The 20,733-nt window shown below is 45.0% G+C and overlaps 1 protein-coding gene across 1 annotated transcript in view; it reads right to left on the bottom strand.

The window, feature by feature from the left end:
- The window catches only part of Dlec1 (DLEC1 cilia and flagella associated protein), a 57,011-nt gene that overhangs the window by 31,716 nt on the left and 4,562 nt on the right, over window positions 1–20,733 (bottom strand). Inside the window, exons 2-9 of the mRNA XM_017794866.2 lie at window positions 16,271–16,421; window positions 7,079–7,189; window positions 4,781–4,977; window positions 4,375–4,595; window positions 3,731–3,809; window positions 2,902–2,989; window positions 1,541–1,714; window positions 565–701 (exon numbers count right to left, since the gene is read on the bottom strand). Of these exons, the coding sequence (XP_017650355.1) occupies window positions 565–701; window positions 1,541–1,714; window positions 2,902–2,989; window positions 3,731–3,809; window positions 4,375–4,595; window positions 4,781–4,977; window positions 7,079–7,189; window positions 16,271–16,421 (1,158 nt within the window). The remainder of the gene's footprint in view (window positions 1–564; window positions 702–1,540; window positions 1,715–2,901; window positions 2,990–3,730; window positions 3,810–4,374; window positions 4,596–4,780; window positions 4,978–7,078; window positions 7,190–16,270; window positions 16,422–20,733) is intronic.

Raw genomic sequence — 20,733 nt, 5'->3', positions numbered from 1 at the left:
GCACTGGCTGCTCTTGCAGAGGACCTGAGTTTGGTTCCCAGTACCCACATGGCAACTAACAATCGTTCATAACTCCAGTTCCAGGAGATCTGACATGTTCTTCTGACCTCCATGGGCATTGCACAACATGGTGCACTTATGTACATGTAGGCAATACACTCATACACATAATTTTTTTTAAAGAGTAAAAAAGTGACCAGATGTAATGGTGCACACCTTTAATCTCAGCACTCAGGAGAAAGAGGCAGGCAGATCTCTGTGAATTCAAGGCCACCCTGGGTTACATTGTGAGTGTGAGGCCAACCAGGGCTACACAGTGAGACCCCATCTAAAAAAAAAAAAAAAGAGAGAGAGGGGATCCACCTGCCAGGGGTTGCACAGGTGTCCATTGCGTGACTGGAAGTAATGCCTAATCTCTGTACAATTCTCTCTCAGGCCACAGCAATGAGATGTATAGTTATATCACTCTGCTAGTCAGTGGTGTAATCCAGCAGCCTCTTCCAGGTAGGTCATTTCCTTTGGTGAACTTGCTCTTTTCCCAGGTAGCAATCTTGGCTCACTCACCTGGAAACTTGGCGGTGGCCAACTCTTTTGGGGCATGATGCAGAATTTGCCAATGCTGAAGCCCACATTTTTGCAGATGAATCTGGTTATCTTTACTCCTCCAATGAGGCAGTAGCCACAGTCCAACACCGGTGCCACTGTAGCCACAAGAAAAGATGCTCAAGGAGGACAACATAAGGCCAGGGAGACAGCTTAATGGGTAGAGGCAGTTGCCACCAAGCCTGACGATCTGAGTTCGATCCCCAGGACCCACATGGTAGAAGGAGATAACTTACTCCCTCCCACAAGTTGTTCTTTGACCTCCACATGTACATGGTGGTACACATGCACCCACCCATCCACATATACACACACATACTACATACATGTATACACACAAATGTAATAAACTTTGTTAATAAAAAAGAAGGGTAACACCTCACTCTAAATGACCCTGATGCCACTGTTCTCTTGAGGTCCAGCCAGAGCTCAGAGCCTCCCACCCCCAACCCAGCACCCTGAGCAGAAAGGACAGATGGGACACCCTGACATCTGTATCACTTGGACGCTGCCCAGGGTGCTGCTGGGTCATATGGCAGTAGTACCATGGGAGTCAGCACCCACTGCAGACTCATATCTGGGCCAGGGCCAACCCCTGGCCCAAGAGGAGGGGTCAGAGTTCCAAATGTCACCTGTGTTCAGCTCAGGAGCTCAAGCCTGAGAATACCCAGCTGAAGTCAGCTTTTGTAAGGAAGTCCCTGACCCCACCCTCACCCTAGCCCCAGTGACAATACTTATGAGGGTATCCTCTGGGTGCCCAGATATATCTTACCCTCCTGGATCACTTGGAATTCCTAATGCAAGCAAGAAGACTGTGGGAGCCGCTGGTAGACTCCAAAGATCTGTCCCACTTTCAAGGAATCCTAAGAAGCAGTCCAGCTTCACAGGGACTCCCCACCCCTAACCCAAGCCCCAGAAAGGTGCAGTGCACACTCACAGGTTAGCACTGGGGGTGGCCTCCGGGCCTGCAGGGGGATGACAAGTGTGTGGGCAGACTGAGTCTCAACCAAAATAAAATCATCAAAATCCCCAAGACAGTCGGGAATAAACTGGACGAGGTACTGGCAGGTCATCCCAGGAGCCACCATCCCACCTTTTCCTGGGAACATCCCTGTGCAAAACAAAAGCAGGAGACCAATGAAGATGAGAGACCAGCTGCCCACCAGGGTTTGGGCTCCTCTGCTTCAAATGCTGCTGTATAACTATTTTGTTCAAACTGAACATTTCCTCCTGGAGGGAAGATAGAGGTGTATGAGACTCAGGAAGCTAGCACAGCTACAAGACTCACAAGGCCCCTCCCCCACAGAACATAAGCAGGGAATGATTGCAGAGGGAGAGGAGACTCTTTTGTGGAGCTGCCTACAAGTTGGGCAGGAAGCTCCAAGGATGCACAAGTGGTCACTCATACTGAGGCGAAACTTCTGGTGACACAACTCCATAAGTAAACTCCTCACCTTTACTCCTGTAAGTAACCCCAGCAAACTCATTGGTTCACCAAGCTATATTGAATGGAATCATTACTTGGGTCTCTTGTTGGTCCCCTTCTGGGGTAAATGGACATTGGTTCACATCTCCCCAAGGAAAGTCATGCAACAGACACCAACCACAACTAGGGCTGGTCCTGAGTCCAGGCCTTCTGGGCCAAGGCAAGGCTGATGGCACAGCTGCCCAGCACATGCAGGAGTAGTGCTCAGGTAACACTAGCAGCGCCCAAGGAGGAGTGACAGGACCCATGTGAAGTGGATGGGTGGAGAGTGCCTGGCCCTACAGCAGGAGGTTTATTTTGTAGGTAGCAGAGAACACTTTTTGAGTGAGAGTAACAAGGTCTTGTTTTGGTTTTTGATTTGACATGCTCTAGCCTAGATTGCTCTCGAATTTGTAGCACTTTTCTTCCCTCAGCCTTCTGAGTAGTAGGATTTCAAGCGTGAGCCATCATGCTTGACTAAGACCCAGAGGTCTTGAACCATAGCATACATTGAAACTAGAAGGGTGGCTGGGAGGTTTCCGTGGCGATGTGAGCAACCAAGAGCACATGATCAAGGGCAATGACAGCATGACTTGGGGAACTGGCAGAATCAGAGCCTAGAGAAAGGTGAGGAGAGGGGCGCTGACAAGATGCTGGGTCCTCACCAGGAAGGAGCAACCGGCTGTGGGCTGCGCCTGAGGGACCCCAGGGACTGGTTACAGAGAGATGGGCGGAGCTCAGGATGGGGCGGAGTCATGGGAGCTAGCATATTAGAAACCAGCAGCCAACACGTTATTTTGAGGCAGTCTAGGAAGTTACGCTCTTGAACTCACCCAGCCCCAGACTAAAGTATGGAGAAGAAGGCGGGAGGACTCGCAGGTGTCGGCTGGTCGCCGTGGTGTTCTGCAGCGCGATTACCATCTACACAAAGGTAAAGGGATCTCTTTGAGGCATCCAAGGGTCCAATGGTGTGAAGTCTGGGATTTATTTTAAATATTTTTAACTTAAATGTATTTGTGTGGTGGGGTGCACACGCATGTGGAGGCCGAAGGAGTCAGTTCTTTCCTTCTACCCTGTGGTCTCTGGGGATCAAACTCAGGTTGTCATGTTAAGTGGCAAGTGTCTTTGAGCCATCTCACTGGCCCAGCTTTAAATGCTATAGGAAGGAGGAGAGCTCCGAAAGAACTAAGCTTGCCACCTGCTGGTAACTACTGAAGTTGGGTAAATCATTTTTGGTTTTGGTTTTGGTCTTTTTGAGACAGGGTCTCCCTGTACCCTGTAGCTCCAGCTGGCCTGGAACTCATGATGTAGACCAGGCTGGCCTTGAACTCACAGAGATCCACCTGCCTCTGCCTCCAGAGTGCTGGGACTAAAGGCATACGCCACCATGCCTGGCTTAATAGTTCATTTTTAAAGGTCCTTTTGTGCTAGAGATTCTTAAGCTTTAACTGAAGAATCATTCGCTGTGTACACTTCCCTCACAATACTCCAGGGCACTGCTGTGTGCATGGACAGACACAGGAAAACTGAATGAAAACAGATTTGCCCAACACAGGTTGCTATTGATGCTGGGTGGCAGGCACATGAGCCTATGTTACAGTCTTTTCCCTACTTTTGTGGATGGTCTAAAAATTCCGTAATATAAAGAAACAAGATTTCTACCTCATAAACTGGTCCAATCTCATAATCTGTGAAAAATCCAACTGACGGTTTAGCTAGAAATACTGGAGTATCTACACAGCTGTAGGAGGGAAAAGGGAGAAGGACTGAGTTTCATCAGCATGACACAGGATTATGCAGTGACTGATTAACAAGTGAACACATCCAGCTGGCCACAGGGCATACTCCATACTGGGTGTGTCTGTGAGGATTTACTGAGGGGAGCAGACCCTTGATAAGTACCAGTCGCATTTCACAGGTTGGGGCACTAAAACAGAAGAAAAAGTGGAAAGGAAGAAGTCTAGCTAGTATTTCTCCTTTCTCCACTTCTGGCCTCCATAAAGTGAGCTGCTCTGCTCTCACACACCCTTCCCGACCATGATGGATGAAACCCTTGGAGACCTGGAGTCAAAATAAACCTTTCCTTTCCTAAGTTGTTTCTGTCAGTTATTTTGTCACAGCAATGAGAAAAAAGTAACCAGTACACTGTGGAAGGATCTCATGACTACAGATTCCTCCAGATCCACACCATCTGGATGTCAATAAGGAGCCCACAACAACCTTTATTCCCCTATAGTCAGATCAGATCCAGAATCTCACTGTAAAGGGTCAGCTTTCCTGAGACTCTACGTCAGTGAAGGACACACCTGCCTTCCGGCTGTGCATTCTGTGATCCTGCTCTTCCTGCTTGCTTCCTTGGAGGAACAATGAGAGACTTGCCTCCATGTGGAGTATTAGGTGGGAAAAAACAAGGGTTTTTGAGGAAATGATTCCGAGTCTCCATCCTGGCCAGCAGACGTCTCTCCAGTTCCCTCTGTGGCACCCGCAAGTGGTTCATCCACTTTTTGTTCATAGGTGAACTTGCTTTCTTTGAAGCACATGAAAGTACAGTCAATGACAGGGAAAGGGACTGCAAGTGTTGACTCTTGCTCAAGTGCGTGAACCACAGATGGCCAGTGGGTTCAGAACCCGTGGGTTCTGAACTCCTCCCCTCTTACCACCTCCCTCCCCCAGTGCCCCCACATACTACTGTGTTCAGACTTCAGTCCTCACCTTGACAGTGTCTTTGGTCCTTTGTTTGACCTTAGAAGTTGAGGCATAGGACAGACTGTCTATGGTGTACTCAAACTCATCATCAAATACAACAGGCTTCTTACAGGGCTTGCTGGGCTGCTTGTCCAGCTCTTGTTTGGGGATGGAATGCTTCTCACAACTAAATGTTGGTTTCGAACATCCAGGGATGGAGGTACCTGCGGCACCAAGGAAACAAAGAGTTAGCTAGACCACAGGGAGGAAGAGGATGCATCTAAGGTGGCTAAATAAAACGACCAAAGCCACAGGCAGGTCATTTTTTCCAAAGTTTTATATTCATTACACTAGGTACAATTACTCTTTTTTTTATTGTTTTTATTTTATGTGTATGAGTGCATTGCCTGTATATATGTAAGTGCACCCGAGTCATGCAATGCCTGCAGAGGTCAGAAGAGAGCGATGTTGGATTCCCCTGTAACTGGAGTTATGGATGGTTGTTAGCCACCATATGGGTGCTGGGAACCAAACCCAGGTGTTTTGCAAGAGTAGCCAGTACTCTTAACTGCTGCTGAGCCATCTCTCCAGCCCCCAATTACTCTTCAGTGTATGAATTATTCCTGGAACTTACTCTATGTATTTGAGACTTGGGGCTACCAGGTTAAAATATCTTTCAATTTTCCAGCATAGTTAGGTGAAGAAAAAATGGTGTGTGGACCATTGCCACACACATGCAGAAAGACCCTGGATGTGAGCACAGTTTTTTTTTTAATTATTTAATAATCACATAATTAGAAGAAGCATTTCATTACAACAGCATTGACATATTCAATAACAATTTCCAGAGCTAAGATGCATCTCTTTCAAAATTGGCTATAAATTTTTTAGGTTTACAGTTGAATTAATACAGTTATACAATATTGTACTCAGTATAAACTCTGTAAGATATAAAATTAAATGAGGTTTTAACCTTTAAAAAAGATATCCATTTCATTATTAAAGTACACAGTTTCATACAGAAATTATTAAAATACAGTTTCATTTTCAATGCAATTGACATTAAGATGTTTGCACATGACATGCATTTCTAATCTCTATATATCTGGTTATTACTAGTCACAGTTGGATAGTGAGCACAGTTTTTTAAAAAGCTCACGTGAAGCCGGGCATGGTGGTGCACTCCTTTAATCCCAGCACTTGGGAGGCAGAGGCAGGAGGATCTCTGTGAGGCCAGCCTGGTCTACATAGCGAGTTCCAGGCCAGCTGGGGCTACAGGGAGACCCTGTCTCAAAATGACTAAAAGAATAAAAGAATAAAAATAATAAAAAGCTCACATGAAGAATCAGCATTTGCATTAGCCTTTTATATCTTCCTCCAAGGCTAAAGGAGGGCATTTGCTGCTAGCAAGAATTTAATGAAACCAGTACCTCCCTGCCCCGACTCCCATCTTAACACAATACCTAGTAAGCCCTCAATGAGTGAGCTTCATCTTTACCTACCTGTATCAGGTCTCCAAATAACTATAAGACACCTAGTGGCTTAGCATCTCAGCACAGCTGATTCTGCCACCTCTTTCTGCCTTTCCCACCACCATTCAGGAACCAATCAGGGAAACTCATTACCACCCTCAGTTCTCTGGATCTGAATCTTTCCATCCAAAATGACTGCAAATCTCCAAGAGATCACCACATGGTCCCTCTGACTGGGGCTGCTGGGGATCTTATCTTTCAAGCCTGGTGCCATTCATCAATGCTGGTGCTTGTCCACAGGCCCCACAGTGACTTCTCTGCATTTACACAGTGACTCTTCCAAAACCTACCTTCCAGTATAAGAAAACAGCAGACCCCGTCCTGTTCACTCTCAGAAGATCTTGCCTTCCTGATCTCCCCCCGCCCCTCACACACACACACTAGCCTTTCAACCCATCTTTAGGCCCATTATCAATAGATAAAAAAGCTGCATTGGGAAGGCCCTGGGTTCACTCTGCCTCCATTAGAGACTTGATCTCCTGCTTATCCATGCCTTCAATCCCCTTTGCTGAGTCATTCAACTACATCTAAACATTTCTGTATCTCTAGGTGTTGGGCAGTCAATAAAGGCATCATATCCTATATGGTGGATATAGAACTTTTGCTGTGAAAGTATTGAGAGAGCTAGTGAAATAGGTCACTCACACGTGACCCTTCCAATACGCTATAGAAATTAAAGGAGGGAAAAAAAATCATACGAATGAAGAAATAGCAACAAAGGTGGCCGAGGTGGGCCTGTTGCCACAGGACATCACCTGTGTGCTACCTGAGGCTATGAGGGCAGATGTGTTACCTTTAGGCGCTGAGCAAAATGGCACAGGATCGTTGTAATAATCCTCTGGGCAGATCAAGTTATGTTTCCGCAGCAACTCGCTGTCTACACACCACCTGAAGACGGTCTTCACTATACAGGAGGGAATGAGGACAAAGGCATTTCAGGCCAGACCCAAGTAGAAGCGAGTAGAAGCAACTGAACCCAAACACTCTCCCTGCCCAAACCAACACTGTCTAAAGAAATTCTTAGAATCCTGTGGTGATGCTGAGATTAAAAAAACTAACCATCAAGTATTTCTAAGCCACTTAAGTGAGGCCAATGATGGGGCAAAGATATGCATGGGATTCTTGAGCTAAATTCTTCTTATACATGGGGTCTGTGACAACAAAAGACGAAGTACAGCAGATGGAATACATGATCCCAATTCTTCACCCATCTCTGGATGTCTGTCCATTACAATGTGACTACAGACAGTGTCATTGGTGAGTAGTTGCAGTCTGGATGTGGTGTTTCCAGGTTCTTGGTGTCTTATTAAAAGAATTGAAAAAGGACATGCAAATAATAAAGCATCAAAAAGTTTTATTTAAAGAGACAGTACAGGATGCAAGGGCGTGGCAGGCTACTTAAGCTGGAGTGCCCACAAGCCTCAGTTGTTTGGGGTTTCCTTTTATGAGGTCCAGGAAGAGGAGGCGTTGGTTGCAAAACAGTGTTGCATAGGTGGTTTTCTGTTTAGATTGACAAGCTTGAGTTAGGCAAGCCTTTCTTTTTTGTACAAGTCCTTTCCCATAATGTGTCTGATTTTAATCATATGCATGCCCAATTATGCATAGGTGAAGGATGACAAATAGGAGATTTTCCCTTAAAACTCACTCAGAGGACAGTTTGCTTTCCTGTACATGCACCCAAAACTGGCTCAGCCTGTCTCTAGTTCCCGGACATATTCTAAGACATGTTTGAATGAAGTTATTAAAGGATTGTTAGGGAGGAGTAACCTATTGCAATGTTTAAAGTGGGGCCCAATGCATGTGAGGGTCCCAGGTGGCTAAGTGCATGGTTAGGGAAAGGTGTGTGTAATAGCTCAGCCAAGCAGAGTCCTGAGTTGCTAAGCACTCACTATGCTCGCCTGCCTCAACAGAGCATACCTCTTCACCTTTGACTTTGACCAACTGTGTTGGCAAGGCTTTGAAATGTGCTTGTGAGAGATTAGGAGTCAGGCAGATCCCTGGTAGGCAGACAGATAGGGAAAAGAGATGGCCAACTTCCTGGTTCTCCCTATTTAAGACAAAGACTTGGTGGGCTGTTTTCCTGCTGGAGGGAACTGTTTAGTGGACTTTCAAATCTCCCACTGGAGGATTCCTGTGGCAGAAGCCAATCAGCTTTCTTGCCTTTTTCTGGTTCTCCAATCCTCTGAGCTAACCCAAAGCAACTAATTTCAGGGAGAAAGGGAACTCATCCCATTCCCAAATTTAAAAGCCCACCACCACCTCTTTGCAGACTTGAACACCACCTTTGGGTCCTCCGCCCACTGGGGAGTCTGTCTTTTTATGTGCTTTGCTGTGTGTGTATGTCTGTGTGTGTGCTTCTGCTTTCAATAAAACTTGACTGAGTCCTGAGATCTTCCTTTTCCTGCCTTTTTATTCTTTAAATCCGGGAAGAAAAAGAATCTGTTCCTGCAACCTTAGACAGCACCATTCTGACAGCATCACTTGTACAGTGAGCTTTGGCCATCAACAGAAAAGAGCCTCCTTTTCCCTTCATCTCGGATACCAGTACAAAAGTCACGTGGAACATAGCTGAGCTCAGTCTACAGCAAGCACCAAGTGCAACTTAAGCCAGCTCCCACTGATCCAAAGACTTTCAAAGAGATAGTCTCATTTAACAGAGTGGGAAGCTGATGTTTGTTTACTTCTTGATGAGCCAAGAAGTAAAACATAGTAAAAACATTTTATTATATATTGTTTATATAACATATAAATAACATTATTGGTATCCAGAAGATCTGACTAGATATGGTTACTTTTGGCAAGTGAACTGAGCCTGAGGGTGGCAAAGAGGAGGTTAGTAGTTAACTTTTTTATTATTACGTGTGTATGTGTTGCCCATTCACCACAGCATGAATGTAGAGCTCAGAGGACAACTTGCAGGAATTGGCTCGCTTGTTCCACCATGTGGGTCCCCAGGATTGAACTCGGGTGGCAAGTGCCTTTACTGGCTAAGCCATCTTGACAGCCCTAGGTTTGTATTTTGGAAAGGTTAGAGTTTAGCAGCCAAACTGAAAAGAAAGAACTGAGAGTTTCTATGTCCCCTCAGCCCCTGTACTCACATTGCTTTCCCCATTCCCAGCATCCTTCACCAGAACAGTACACTTGCTAGAAACAATGAGCCCATGTTGACATATCGTTATCACCCAGTGTCTTCTGTGAGAACTCACTCTTGGTGCTGTGGTCTATGCATTTGACATAATAGATGGAGACTTCTTATGCTGCATAGGAAGTTTTCCTAGGAGCTGGGGATGTGGCTTAGTTGGTAGAGTGCTCACCTAGTGCATATAAAGCCCTGGGGTATTTGATCCTCAGCACTGCATAAACCAGACCTGGTGGTGAACTCTGTAATTCCAGCACTCAGGACGTGAGAAAAATAAAAGTTCTAAGTTATTATTATTGACATGTATAACTATTATTTTGATAAAAATAAGGAAGTTTGCAAACTTTATTGCTTATTTCATTAACAAACAGTATCCTGGGATAAAGCATTTTGAAACAGTCTTCACAGTCTTCCTTTCTGGCGGGCTCCAGAAAGCAAGACAGTGAAGAATGCATTTCTCAGGGGCTGGGGAGATGGCTCAGCAGTTAAGAGCACTTGCTGCTCTTGCTGAGAACATGGGTTTGGTTCCCAGCACCCATGTCTGGTGGCTCCCATCCACCTGTAACTCCAGCTTCTGGGGATCCTATGCCCTCTTCTGGCCTCTGTGGGCACTGTACTCATGTGCACTTAACCACACAGACATACATGTACACATACATATGCACACACATAGTTAAAAATAAACAACAACAACAAAAAAAGCCTGACAACCAGTGACTCACAGGCTACTGCTTCTTGAGGCTGATGGCCTCCCCTTCCAAAACTCACCTGGGGCCTCTCAGGAATCCTGTAACCACTGGGGAGAGATGCACTTTTTTTATTTAGTTTTATTTTCTGTGTATGAGTGTTTGGTCTGCATGTATGTAAGCATATTACACATGTATAGTGCCTGCAGAGGCCAGAAAAGGGCACTGGATCCCCTGAAACTGGAGTTATAGGCAGCTGTGGATCGCATGTGGGTGCTGGGAACCAACCCAGGTCCACTGCAAGAGCAGCTAGTGCTTTTAACTGCTGAGCCACCTCTCCAGCCCCCAGTTTCTTTTTTAAAGATTTATTTTAATTATGTGTATGTATATGCATCTGTGTATGGGTATGTGCACATGAGTGCAGGTGCCTGAGGAGGTCAGATGCATCAGATCCCCTAGATCTGGAGTTACAGACAATTGCTTTTTATCTGACATGGGTGTTGGGAACCAAACTCATGCTGGGACTTGAACTTGGGTCCTCTGCAAGAACAATATTCACTCTTAACCGAGCAGTCTCTTCAGCCCCCATCAAGGCAGTTTCTTCATCAGATCTTTGAAGAGTTTCTTACTATATCAGACCCAGACCTACAGAAAACCCTGTGCTGGCCCTGTGTCCACATTCTTCCTTTTGGGAAGGCTGGGCTTCCTACACTAACTCCATAGATCCTAACTGAGGCTCTGAAAGGGGCTGTCTTTTTGTTCCAGTCTTCAAAAGATAACGTGGATCACTGACCAGAGAGGGAGGGAATGAGCACACGAGCTATTCTGCAGAATTCTGATCTTTCTCCACCTGTCTGAAGAAGTGACCAATGGCGCCTACTTTGTGGCATTTCTACTCCTGGACAGAAATGGTTTGTTTGTGCCTGAAATTATAAAAGCTGTTGGAGAATGTCTTCATCACCTTTTATCTGTCTTATGAAAGACATCCTGGGGTTACTGCCTTGCTCTCAGGAACCAGATGGATGCCTGTGAAATATACTAGGGTTTCTTTTCCTGTCACTTTTGAAATAAAAGTAAAACACATTACTAGAAGAAGGGTAAGAAACCAGGGCAGCAAGACTGATTATAATCAAGCCGATGGGATGGTATAAACCTGTGGTCCCAGCACTCAGGAGACTGAGGCAGGAAGGTCAATGTGAGTTTGAGATCAGCCTGGGCTACATATTGAGTCATCTCAAAAATAAACAAGGGGCTGGAGAGATGGCTCAGTGATCCAAAATTTGATTCTCGGCACCCACATAGCAGCTAACACCCATTCCTAACTCCAGTTCTAGGGGGTCCAACATCCTCTTCTGGCCTCTGCAGACATTGCACAATGCAGATGCACTTTCGTATATTCAGGAAAAACACACATACATTTAAAAAATTGTGCTGGGCATGGTGGCACACTCCTTTGATCTCAGTATTTGGGAGGCAGAGGTAGGTGGAGCTCTGTGATCAAGGCCAGTCTGGTCTACATAACAAGTTCCAGGCCAGCGAGGGCTACAGAGAGACACTGTCTCAAAAAGACACACAAAAAAAGAGAAAAAAAAAGAAAAACAAACAAACAAAACCCAGTATTATATTGTATAAAATTAGAGGGAATTGTATTGAAAAACTCCTAACTGATGGTTGTCTCCTGGCTCTCCTGGCTCTCAATATTTCATTTTCTTTAAAAACCAAATATAAAAAATTGCCAGGCGTGGTGGCACCCGCCTGTAGTCCCAGCACTTGGGAGGCAGAGGCAGGTGGATCTCTGTGAGTTCAAGGCTAGCCTGGTCTATATAGTGAGTTCCAGGCCAGCTAGGGCTACAGGGAGACCCTGTCTAAAAAAGACAAAAAAAAAAAAGCAGGCGTGGTGGCACCCGCCTGTAGTCCCAGCACTTGGGAGGCAGAGGCAGGTGGATCTCTGTGAGTTCAAGGCTAGCCTGGTCTATATAGTGAGTTCCAGGACAGCTAGGGCTACAGGGAGACCCTGCTTCAAAAAGACAAAAAAAAATGGGGGTAAAGGAGCTCAAGGTGGGGGGGAACCACAGAAGACAGGTATTATCAAGGGTGAAATGCGGAAAATGGGGGTACCTTAACTGTGGAGAGAGGAGAGAGGGTTAGACAGGGAGAAAGAAAGAAGAGATAAATAATGCCTAGCTGATGTAAAAAACCAGAGGGAATCATATTAGTTGAAAAACCTATTGAAAAATTACACACACCCTATCTCTACATGAGTCCATATGTATACCTGAAGGCTATATAACAAGAAACAGTGCCAGACAGGAGAAACCTTCCTTCAAGTTGCTGGATACAGTAGCCCAAGAGACTCCCCAAATTATACAGGCTATTGCTTCAGCCCTTGATTGCCTCCCAGAACTTGAAGGTAAGACTCTATTACTGAAGACAGGACATACTTTTGATACAGGACTTGGAGCAATGGAGATGGAACTGACCTGGAAGCCACCTCCCTGAAGGCTAGCTCTCATAGTTTTAGAGATCACTATGAAAGCTGTTAAGGGAAACATCAATCAATAGTCCAACCCCAACTTTAAGGCCTAATAACCACAACAATGACCAGCACAGCAAACTATATTGGGGCAGTAGTGTCACTTTTACCTTGGGTGTAATCAACAGCTACCTAATTGGACCTAAAGCCCATTCAATAGTAAGGAACTCCTGTGTAGTACTGTAAACATAGCCAAATGGCTGGAGAAGTCACAGATCTTGGAGAAAACCCTAAGGCTATCACATCCCTAGACAAGCGTAATTTCTTACTATGTGTTAAATATGGATCCTTATATTTACAGACAAGTATGCCAGCCACCTCTCATCAAAGAAGCTTCTTTTGCAACAGACAGAGACTATTACAGAGTTCCACATCTGGTCACACACAGAGATTAAGTGTGTGTGAAACGCCCAACCATAAGTGACACATCTACAGTAGAACCTCTACACCTAAGACTCATGGGACATAGCAGAACAAGGGGTAGAGAGAATACTGATGCATCTCTCAATTTTCATCAATGAAGCTCCCTCATGCAACAGAGGGCAATGAACCCAGGACTCAGGGACCATTGTGGAAGAGGGAGCGGAAAGATTGTAAGAGCCAGGGGAGGAGATGCATGACCATATGGAAATAGAGTCTTACAGGCTCCTGGGACCTTGTTCATATGAACCTACAGCAATGGTGTCAGCATGTACAAGACCCATGCAAACTCAAGCAGACAAAAACCCAGCATAGGGCTGTGGAAAGGGACAGCAGGACTCAATCTTAGCCAAAGAACTATTGGGCTGATTACTGCTGAGTGAGGAAGAGCTAGCTGATCTTCTTTAAGGGAGTGACTCTAGATAGGCTGACTAGACCCCAGTGGATGAACTTGTACTGAAGGACACCAGGGGACACTAACTTGACTTGCTAGGCCTTACCTTTTAATGACAGAATGCATGAAATCTGGGGGGAGGGTGCTATGGGTGGGTGCTGATGGATAAGGGGGTATAAAGATAATTAAATATACAAAAAATACAAGTAGTTTGGTATTTAATGTCCTGTCCCCTGATATTTAGCAAAGAGAGGGAGAGAGGGAGGGAGAAGGGGAAAGGGAAGGAGGGAGGGAGAGAGCCTATCAAAGACAGGACATACTGAGGTCCACCTCATCTGATGCTGGCAAATTTGGGGAGATCCAGGAACTATTCTCTTCTACAATAGAGAAAACAGGAAGATGGGGACTCTATACTTGACTGTTCACTGTCCACTGGACCAGAGCCTCTCAGGTGGCAGGTCTCACAAAGAATAGAGCCTCAAGCTCAGGGAAGCCATTGACACCCCGGGACACTATCGTGGTTCCCCTTACAGAGGAAAGATGGGCCGTGACAGCAGATATAGCCACGTTCAAATCCAAGTCTCACCCTTTCTAAGCAGTGAGACTTGGTGGCCAAGTCATCTGATCATCTAAGTTTAATTCCTGTATCTGAAAATTGTTGAAAATTGTTGTTGGAAGTGTTTAGTGGGATAACCTGTGCAACATCTCATAACCTCTCTCCCCTCCCAGGTTCTCATAAATGTAAACACTACTGAACACAACTTCTACTTCTCCCTCCTGCTCCCCTACCCAGGTGTGTCCAACCTGCAGCCAGAGGATCATATGTGCCCCCGGATAACTGAATTCTGACCCACTCAAAACTTAAAATGTTATAAGATTATTTTGTTTTTGTTCTTGTTTTTTTTTTATTTTTGTAACTAGATTGTGGGGTTCTCAAGTGTGAACTTTGTAGGTGAGGTCTGTCATGTCAAAAGGCTGGACACACCCAGTTCCTTCCCTCTAGGCCACACACATGATAGGTGCTAACCCTAACTGCACCATTCTTTTTGCCTGCTGCGCTGGAAAATGATTTTAGGAAGATAGATGACAGTCTTTGAAGGTGGTGGGGAGGAGCCAGGAAAGATTCCAGGTCTGGAGCCAGAAATACACAGCTGAGACTGAATATCTTACTCTTCTGGAAAGCAAGGAAGTTTTCAAACATGAGTGCCAGAAATCAACTTGAAAGATTCTCACTGGCCAAAGGGGACACTTTGACCAGTAGTAAAGACAATAGAAGAGCAGCTATGACATTTATGAACTTGCAACGATACTAAAACAGACAAAACTCAGTAGTCCCATTGGAATATGTGAGGTAAACAAACTCATTACTTTTTAAAGATTTATTTGCATGATGTTTTGTGTGTCTGTGCATGTGGGATGTGTGTGTGTGTGTGTGTGTGTGTGCCCTCAGAGGCCAGAAGAGGGCCTTGGATCCACTGGAACTGGAGGTACAGTTAGTTGTGAGCCACCAACTGCCTGACATGGGTGCTGGGAACCAAACTCAGGTCCTCTGCAAGAGCAGTACATGCTCTTAACTACTGAGTTATCTCTCCAGTCCCACAAACTCATTATTTTAAAGCCTAGCAAATAAGTAGAAAGAAGGAATCCTGCCCATACCAGGAGTGAAGGAAATATAAAGCTTCTCTTTTTAGAAATACTATAATAGGGACCTACCTTCAGCCATACTCCCAGAGAAATAGAAAGATGAAGACTCAGTCAAGAACTTGAGTTTGATCCCCAGGACCCACAGAAGAAAGCTAGGCATGGTGGCATGCACTTGTAATCCCAGCACTTTGGAGGTAGAGTCAGGCAGCCTAGCTTATGTGAAAAGCTTGACAGGAAGGGTCAGAGAAGAGAAAGCCGTGGTGAGACATCTGATGGGATTAGAATGGGGGCCTGGGGAGTGTCACACTGATGCTGATGCCCTGTCTTGGAGACTTGCACGCTGGTTATGTACAGCATCACTGTTCTAGAGGTACTGTGCACACTGGGGTGTTTTATAGTGATTGAACTTTTTAAAATGTATTTATTTTTGTTTTATGTATATGAGTGTTTTGCCTGCATGTATGTAAGTGCACCATGTGTGTGCAGTACCTGCAGAGGCCAGAAGAGGCCACGGCATCCCCTGGAATTGGTGTTATGGATGGTTGTTAGCTGCTGAAAAACATTATTGATTTTTGTAGATTTTTTGAGAATTTCATATGATATATATTAATCATATTTAGGCATCTCCTTTACTCTCCTGCATGCATCCCCTTACTTCTACTGGTTGACTTCATGTATCTAATACACATGTACCCTCACTCATAAGCACACACACTCTCACAGACACACACCAAACACACACATTCACCACATATACACATACATCCCACACATACACCCTGACTCATTTCAATTGTATTTGTTTCTTCTTTTAAACCTTTTGATTTTTATTTTTGTTTTATGTATATGAGTGTTTTGCCTGCATGTATGTAAGTGCACCATGTGTGTGCAGTACCTGCAGAGGCCAGAAGAGGCCACGGCATCCCCTGGAATTGGTGTTATGGATGGTTGTTAGCTGCTGTTTGGGTGCTGGGAAGCAAACCTGCATCTTCTGTAAGTAGTGCTCTTAACTACTGAGTCATCTCTCCAGCCCCATTTTTGTAGTGATTGAATATCATGTGTGTAACTTTCTCTCCCAATGTTCAGAAAGAGTGGACAATTGAATGGATATGGTGAACTAGCTCCAGCTATGGAAGAGGGGCAGGCAGAAGCACACTCTTCATACGTACCTGGAGGCAGCTTGACAATGCTCTCCAGAGCATGTATTCTGTTCTGTTGGGAGGCTCGCTCTGTTTCCGCAAGATCCCGTGCACGGGCCTGAATGATATGTCTCTCCAACATGGTAATCTCATCCAACCGCTGCTTATAGAGCTCACGAACCTGGTAGGTGGAGGTTCAAATGCACAGAAATACAGTGAGATCTCACAGCATGATTCCACCCCACACCCTCCCACATTAGGGTTTCCAGTGAAGCACAGAACAGCTACAGAACTATAGCAACCCTCTGGTTCAACCTTGAAGGTGTCAAATCAAGACCCAGAGAAGGTAGTAAGGTAGCAACAGAGACAAGCTTGGTACCCTGTCTCTGTCACTGGTTTCACAGTAAAGAGAGCCACCGTTCATACTGTGAAATACAAACTCACTTTGGCACACTACTTGTGAGGCCACCCAAATCCTGGTCCAGGGAGGGCCTTCATCTCTATCTCTACCAAGTGTAGCCAATGGACAGCCTCCAACTGTTAGCCTTTATGATCTACTTAAATTGTTGGAAAGGGCTTGCCTGAGACGGCATCCTTTCTACAGCATCCACATCTGGCTGCATAAAGCCTCAAAGAGAAATCTGGGCAATTCTTTATCTACAGAAATCTGTGCTGTATTTTTTTTTTTTTTAATTAGGGCTTTTTTGTTTGCTTGTTTTTCCGGGGGAGGGGGCTGGAGGGATGGCTCAGCAGTTGAGAGAGCTTGCTGCTCTGGATCTGAGTTCAGTTCCCAGAACTCATGGAAGGTGACTTATAAATACCTGTAACTCCAACTCCAAGGGGATCCAACACCCTCTTCTGGCCTCCACAAGCACCCCTGCATACACACGGCATTCACTCAGACACACATACACAAATTTCAAGAAATGAACAAAATCTTTTCTAAAAAATTTGTGGAAAGAAAGGCTTGGTGGCATATGCACTTAGGAGGCAGAGGCAGGCAGATCTCTGTGAGTTTAAGGCCAGCTTGGGCTACATAGTTGAGTTCCAGGCCAGCTGAGACGACACAGAGATCCTGTCTTTAAAAAACAAAAGCAAAAATAAAAACAAACAATAGGTTGTGGGGCTAGAGTGATGGCTTAGCAGTTAAAAGCACTTCCTGCTCTTACAGAGGACTTGCATTCAGTTCCCAGTATGTGCATTTACATGCACGTACACAGACGCACACACATACACATAGTTTAAAATAAAATAAGAGGGGCTGGGATGGTAGTCCTTGCCTTTAATCCCAGCATTCGAGAGGCAGAGGCAGGTAGATCTCTGTGAGTTTGAAGCCTGTCTGGTCTTCATGGTGAGTTCTAGGCCAGCTAGGGCTACAGGGAAACCCCATTTTAAATAAATAAATAAATAAATAAATAAATAAATAGTCAATATAAGGGGCTGGAGATATGGCTCAGTAGTTAAGAGCACCTGCTATTCTTGCCGAGGATCAGTTCCCAGCACCCACATGGTGGCTAACAACTTTTTGTAACTCTAGTTCCAGGGGATCCAGCACCCTCTTCTGACCTCCACAGATACTGCATGACACAGGTGCACTTACATACATGTAGGTAAAACACTGATACACATAAAATAAAAATAAATAGTAAATAGATGGAAAAATTTAAATAAAATACCTCATTTTAACACACATCTATGTGTGTGTGTGATATTAGCCTGTGTGTATGAGGTGGTGCAGGTACCTGTATGTGCATGTGCAGAGGCCAGAAGAGGACACCTGCTGTCCTGTTTTGCCACTCCCCACCTGATTCCCTTTGAGACAGGGTCTACCACTGAACCTGGAGCTAAGCTAGTGAGTAAGTCCCAGGATCCTCTTGTCTCCACCCCTCACAGTGCTGGGGTCACAAGTATGCATGCGGCCATCCCAGCTTTTTACTTGGGTACTAGAATCTGAACTCAGGTCCTCATGCTTGTGCAGCAAGCACTCTTTCCCACTGAGTCATGGCTCTAGGCCCCCATCTGCTGTATTTGCCAAGTTTACTGGGTCTCTGTCATAGGTCCTCATCCATGGGCTCAATTTTGCTTTCTACCCTTCCCTTTACAGGTGTTGATTGCTAAAACCTTGTACCCCAAACTCTGCCTCAGCATCTGCCCAAAGTATCCAACCTGGATGCCCAGCACATGCTTCAAGACTAATTGACAAGTCAGTTGTCCAGGATTCTCACCCATATTTTTAAGTTCAAATTTCTTAAGACATGGAAAAGTACTCCCAGGGGCAGGTAATACTACAGACAGTCTGTGTATGAGGAGAGCATTCCTTATTGTTTTCCTAGAACTGATATGACCTCCAAGATGTTTATTTAGTCATTCTTTTTTTACATTTATTTATCTATGGGAGGAGGCATGCATGCTACTGTGAGTTTGTAGAGAACCAAGGACAACTTGCAACTTGTGGGAGTCGATTCTCTCTTTCCACCATGTAGATCCCAGAGATAAAACTCGGGTCTTCAGGCATGGTGGCAAGTGTCATTTTTAGAAATTATTTTTATTTATTACTTTTTATTTTATGTGAATGAGTGTATTGCCTGCATGTGTGTAAGTGTGCCCGTGTCATGTAATGCCCAAGGAGGTCAGAAGAGGGCTTCGGATTCCCTGAAACTGGGGTTATGGATGGTTAGCTGCCATGTGGGTGCTGGGAATTGAACCCAGATCCCCCACAAGAGGATCAACCACTGCAAGAGGATCAATCACCGTCTTAACTACTGAGCCATCTCTCCAGACCCAGTGGCAAGCACCTTTACCCTGGGTCATCTCACCAGCCTTAGTGATTCTTTCATTGAATATTTACTATACATTTTCATTTATCATGTGCACTTGAGGAAAGAAATGTATCTAGTACACTTTCTCTCAAGTTGACTTATTTTGTTGAGATAGTGGGGTCTCACACTGTGACCCTGGATTGCCTAGAGGTCACTATGTAGCCCAAGCTGATTTAAAACTTAGGGTGATCCTTCTGCTGCAGTCCACTGAGTGATGGGACGACAGGCATGTGACACCACACCCAGTTAAGGAGTTTACATTTTAGCAGGAGAGAACACAGAAATAAGTGGAATGGACTCTTTTATTAATTTTCATAAAATTATGAGTGGGCTATAGGTGGCTAATGAAGGCTAGAAGGTGACTAAACCTTCTTGGGGTGGAGAAACCTTTCAGGGAGCTGTGGCCATGACAATTCCTTGAATATGAAATACCATGCCTGAGTCACTTGACCTATTGCTTGGGTCTTCTAGGAAGCCCTGACCCTAATTATTGGGTATAGGAGTTAGGCTCATAATCAAGGTTGTTTCTTAATGATTCTTTACTGAACTGACTCAAAATAACCTACAGGATAGAGGAGGAGGAGGAGGAAGAGGAGGAGGAGGAGGATTATTTTAGCTTTCTGAATGAGGGTCTTACTATATAGCCTAGGATGGCCTTGAACTCACAATCTTACTGCCTCAACCTCAAGAGTGCTAGATATTATTACCCCCCCTTCAAAAATATTTTATTTATTATTTTTATTTTATGTGTATGTGTGTATTGCCTGCGTGTAGGTAAGTGCACCTGCGTCATGTAATGCCCTCAGAGGACAGAAGAGGCTGTTGGATACCCTGAAACTGGAGTTAGGATAGTTGTTAGCTGCCATGTGGGTGCTGGGATTCGAACCCGGGTCTTCTGCAAGAACAACCAATGTTCTTAACCTCTGAGCCATCTCTCCAGCCCTATTACCCCCCTTTTATAGATGAGGAAATTGAAACTGTCTGAGGTCAGAGAGGTCATATGTGGAAATTCCAGTATTCAAACCAGAGTATAAAGCCTGAGCATGTACTTAATCATTAGACCACAGGATACTTTGTAGATGGATCTGATAAAGACAAACAGCCAATGAGGCCATGTGGGGAGAACTCAGAGCAAGAGAGGCCATGATATTCAACAATCAGATTACTGTCACCATCAGCTTTGGTCAGAGAAGCTCCTTTTTGCAGTGGGCAGTGGTAACTTCAGAGATTCATAACTGGTCAAAGGGCTGAGAATATGGGATTGTTGAACCTTCAGCCACAAATAAGATTTTAGTATATCCCCTCTAAGACTCTGGAAACACCACAGAAGACTAGGTGGAAAGAATGTAAAAGCCAGAGGAAGGGGTGGAGTGAGGTGGAATTCTGAGGATAGCATGGATGTTGCATGCTTGACCTCGGGCCAGCTGTGATTACTTGCACAAGACCTGCTCAAGACTGAGCCTGTTAATGTTCTGCCACGGGAAGTGGGAGGGAGGTATGACGCCCCACACAAGGATCTACAGGCAATTAATGGTCACTGGGAGAGGGAGAGGCTGTTTCTCCAGTGGTGTAGCCACAGATAAGGGGTTCTTATAAATAATCCCTCACCCGTGATCTGGTAAGTAACCCTAATGAAATTCATTGATTATCAGTCAATCAATCAATCAATTAATC

This window comes from Nannospalax galili, unplaced genomic scaffold (genome assembly GCF_000622305.1).
Source record: "Nannospalax galili isolate Female #2095 unplaced genomic scaffold, S.galili_v1.0 scaffold2008, whole genome shotgun sequence".
Taxonomy (NCBI): domain Eukaryota; kingdom Metazoa; phylum Chordata; class Mammalia; order Rodentia; family Spalacidae; genus Nannospalax; species Nannospalax galili.
The sequence above is the reverse complement of the archived record's forward strand: the minus strand, read 5'-3'. Positions and strand labels throughout refer to the sequence as shown.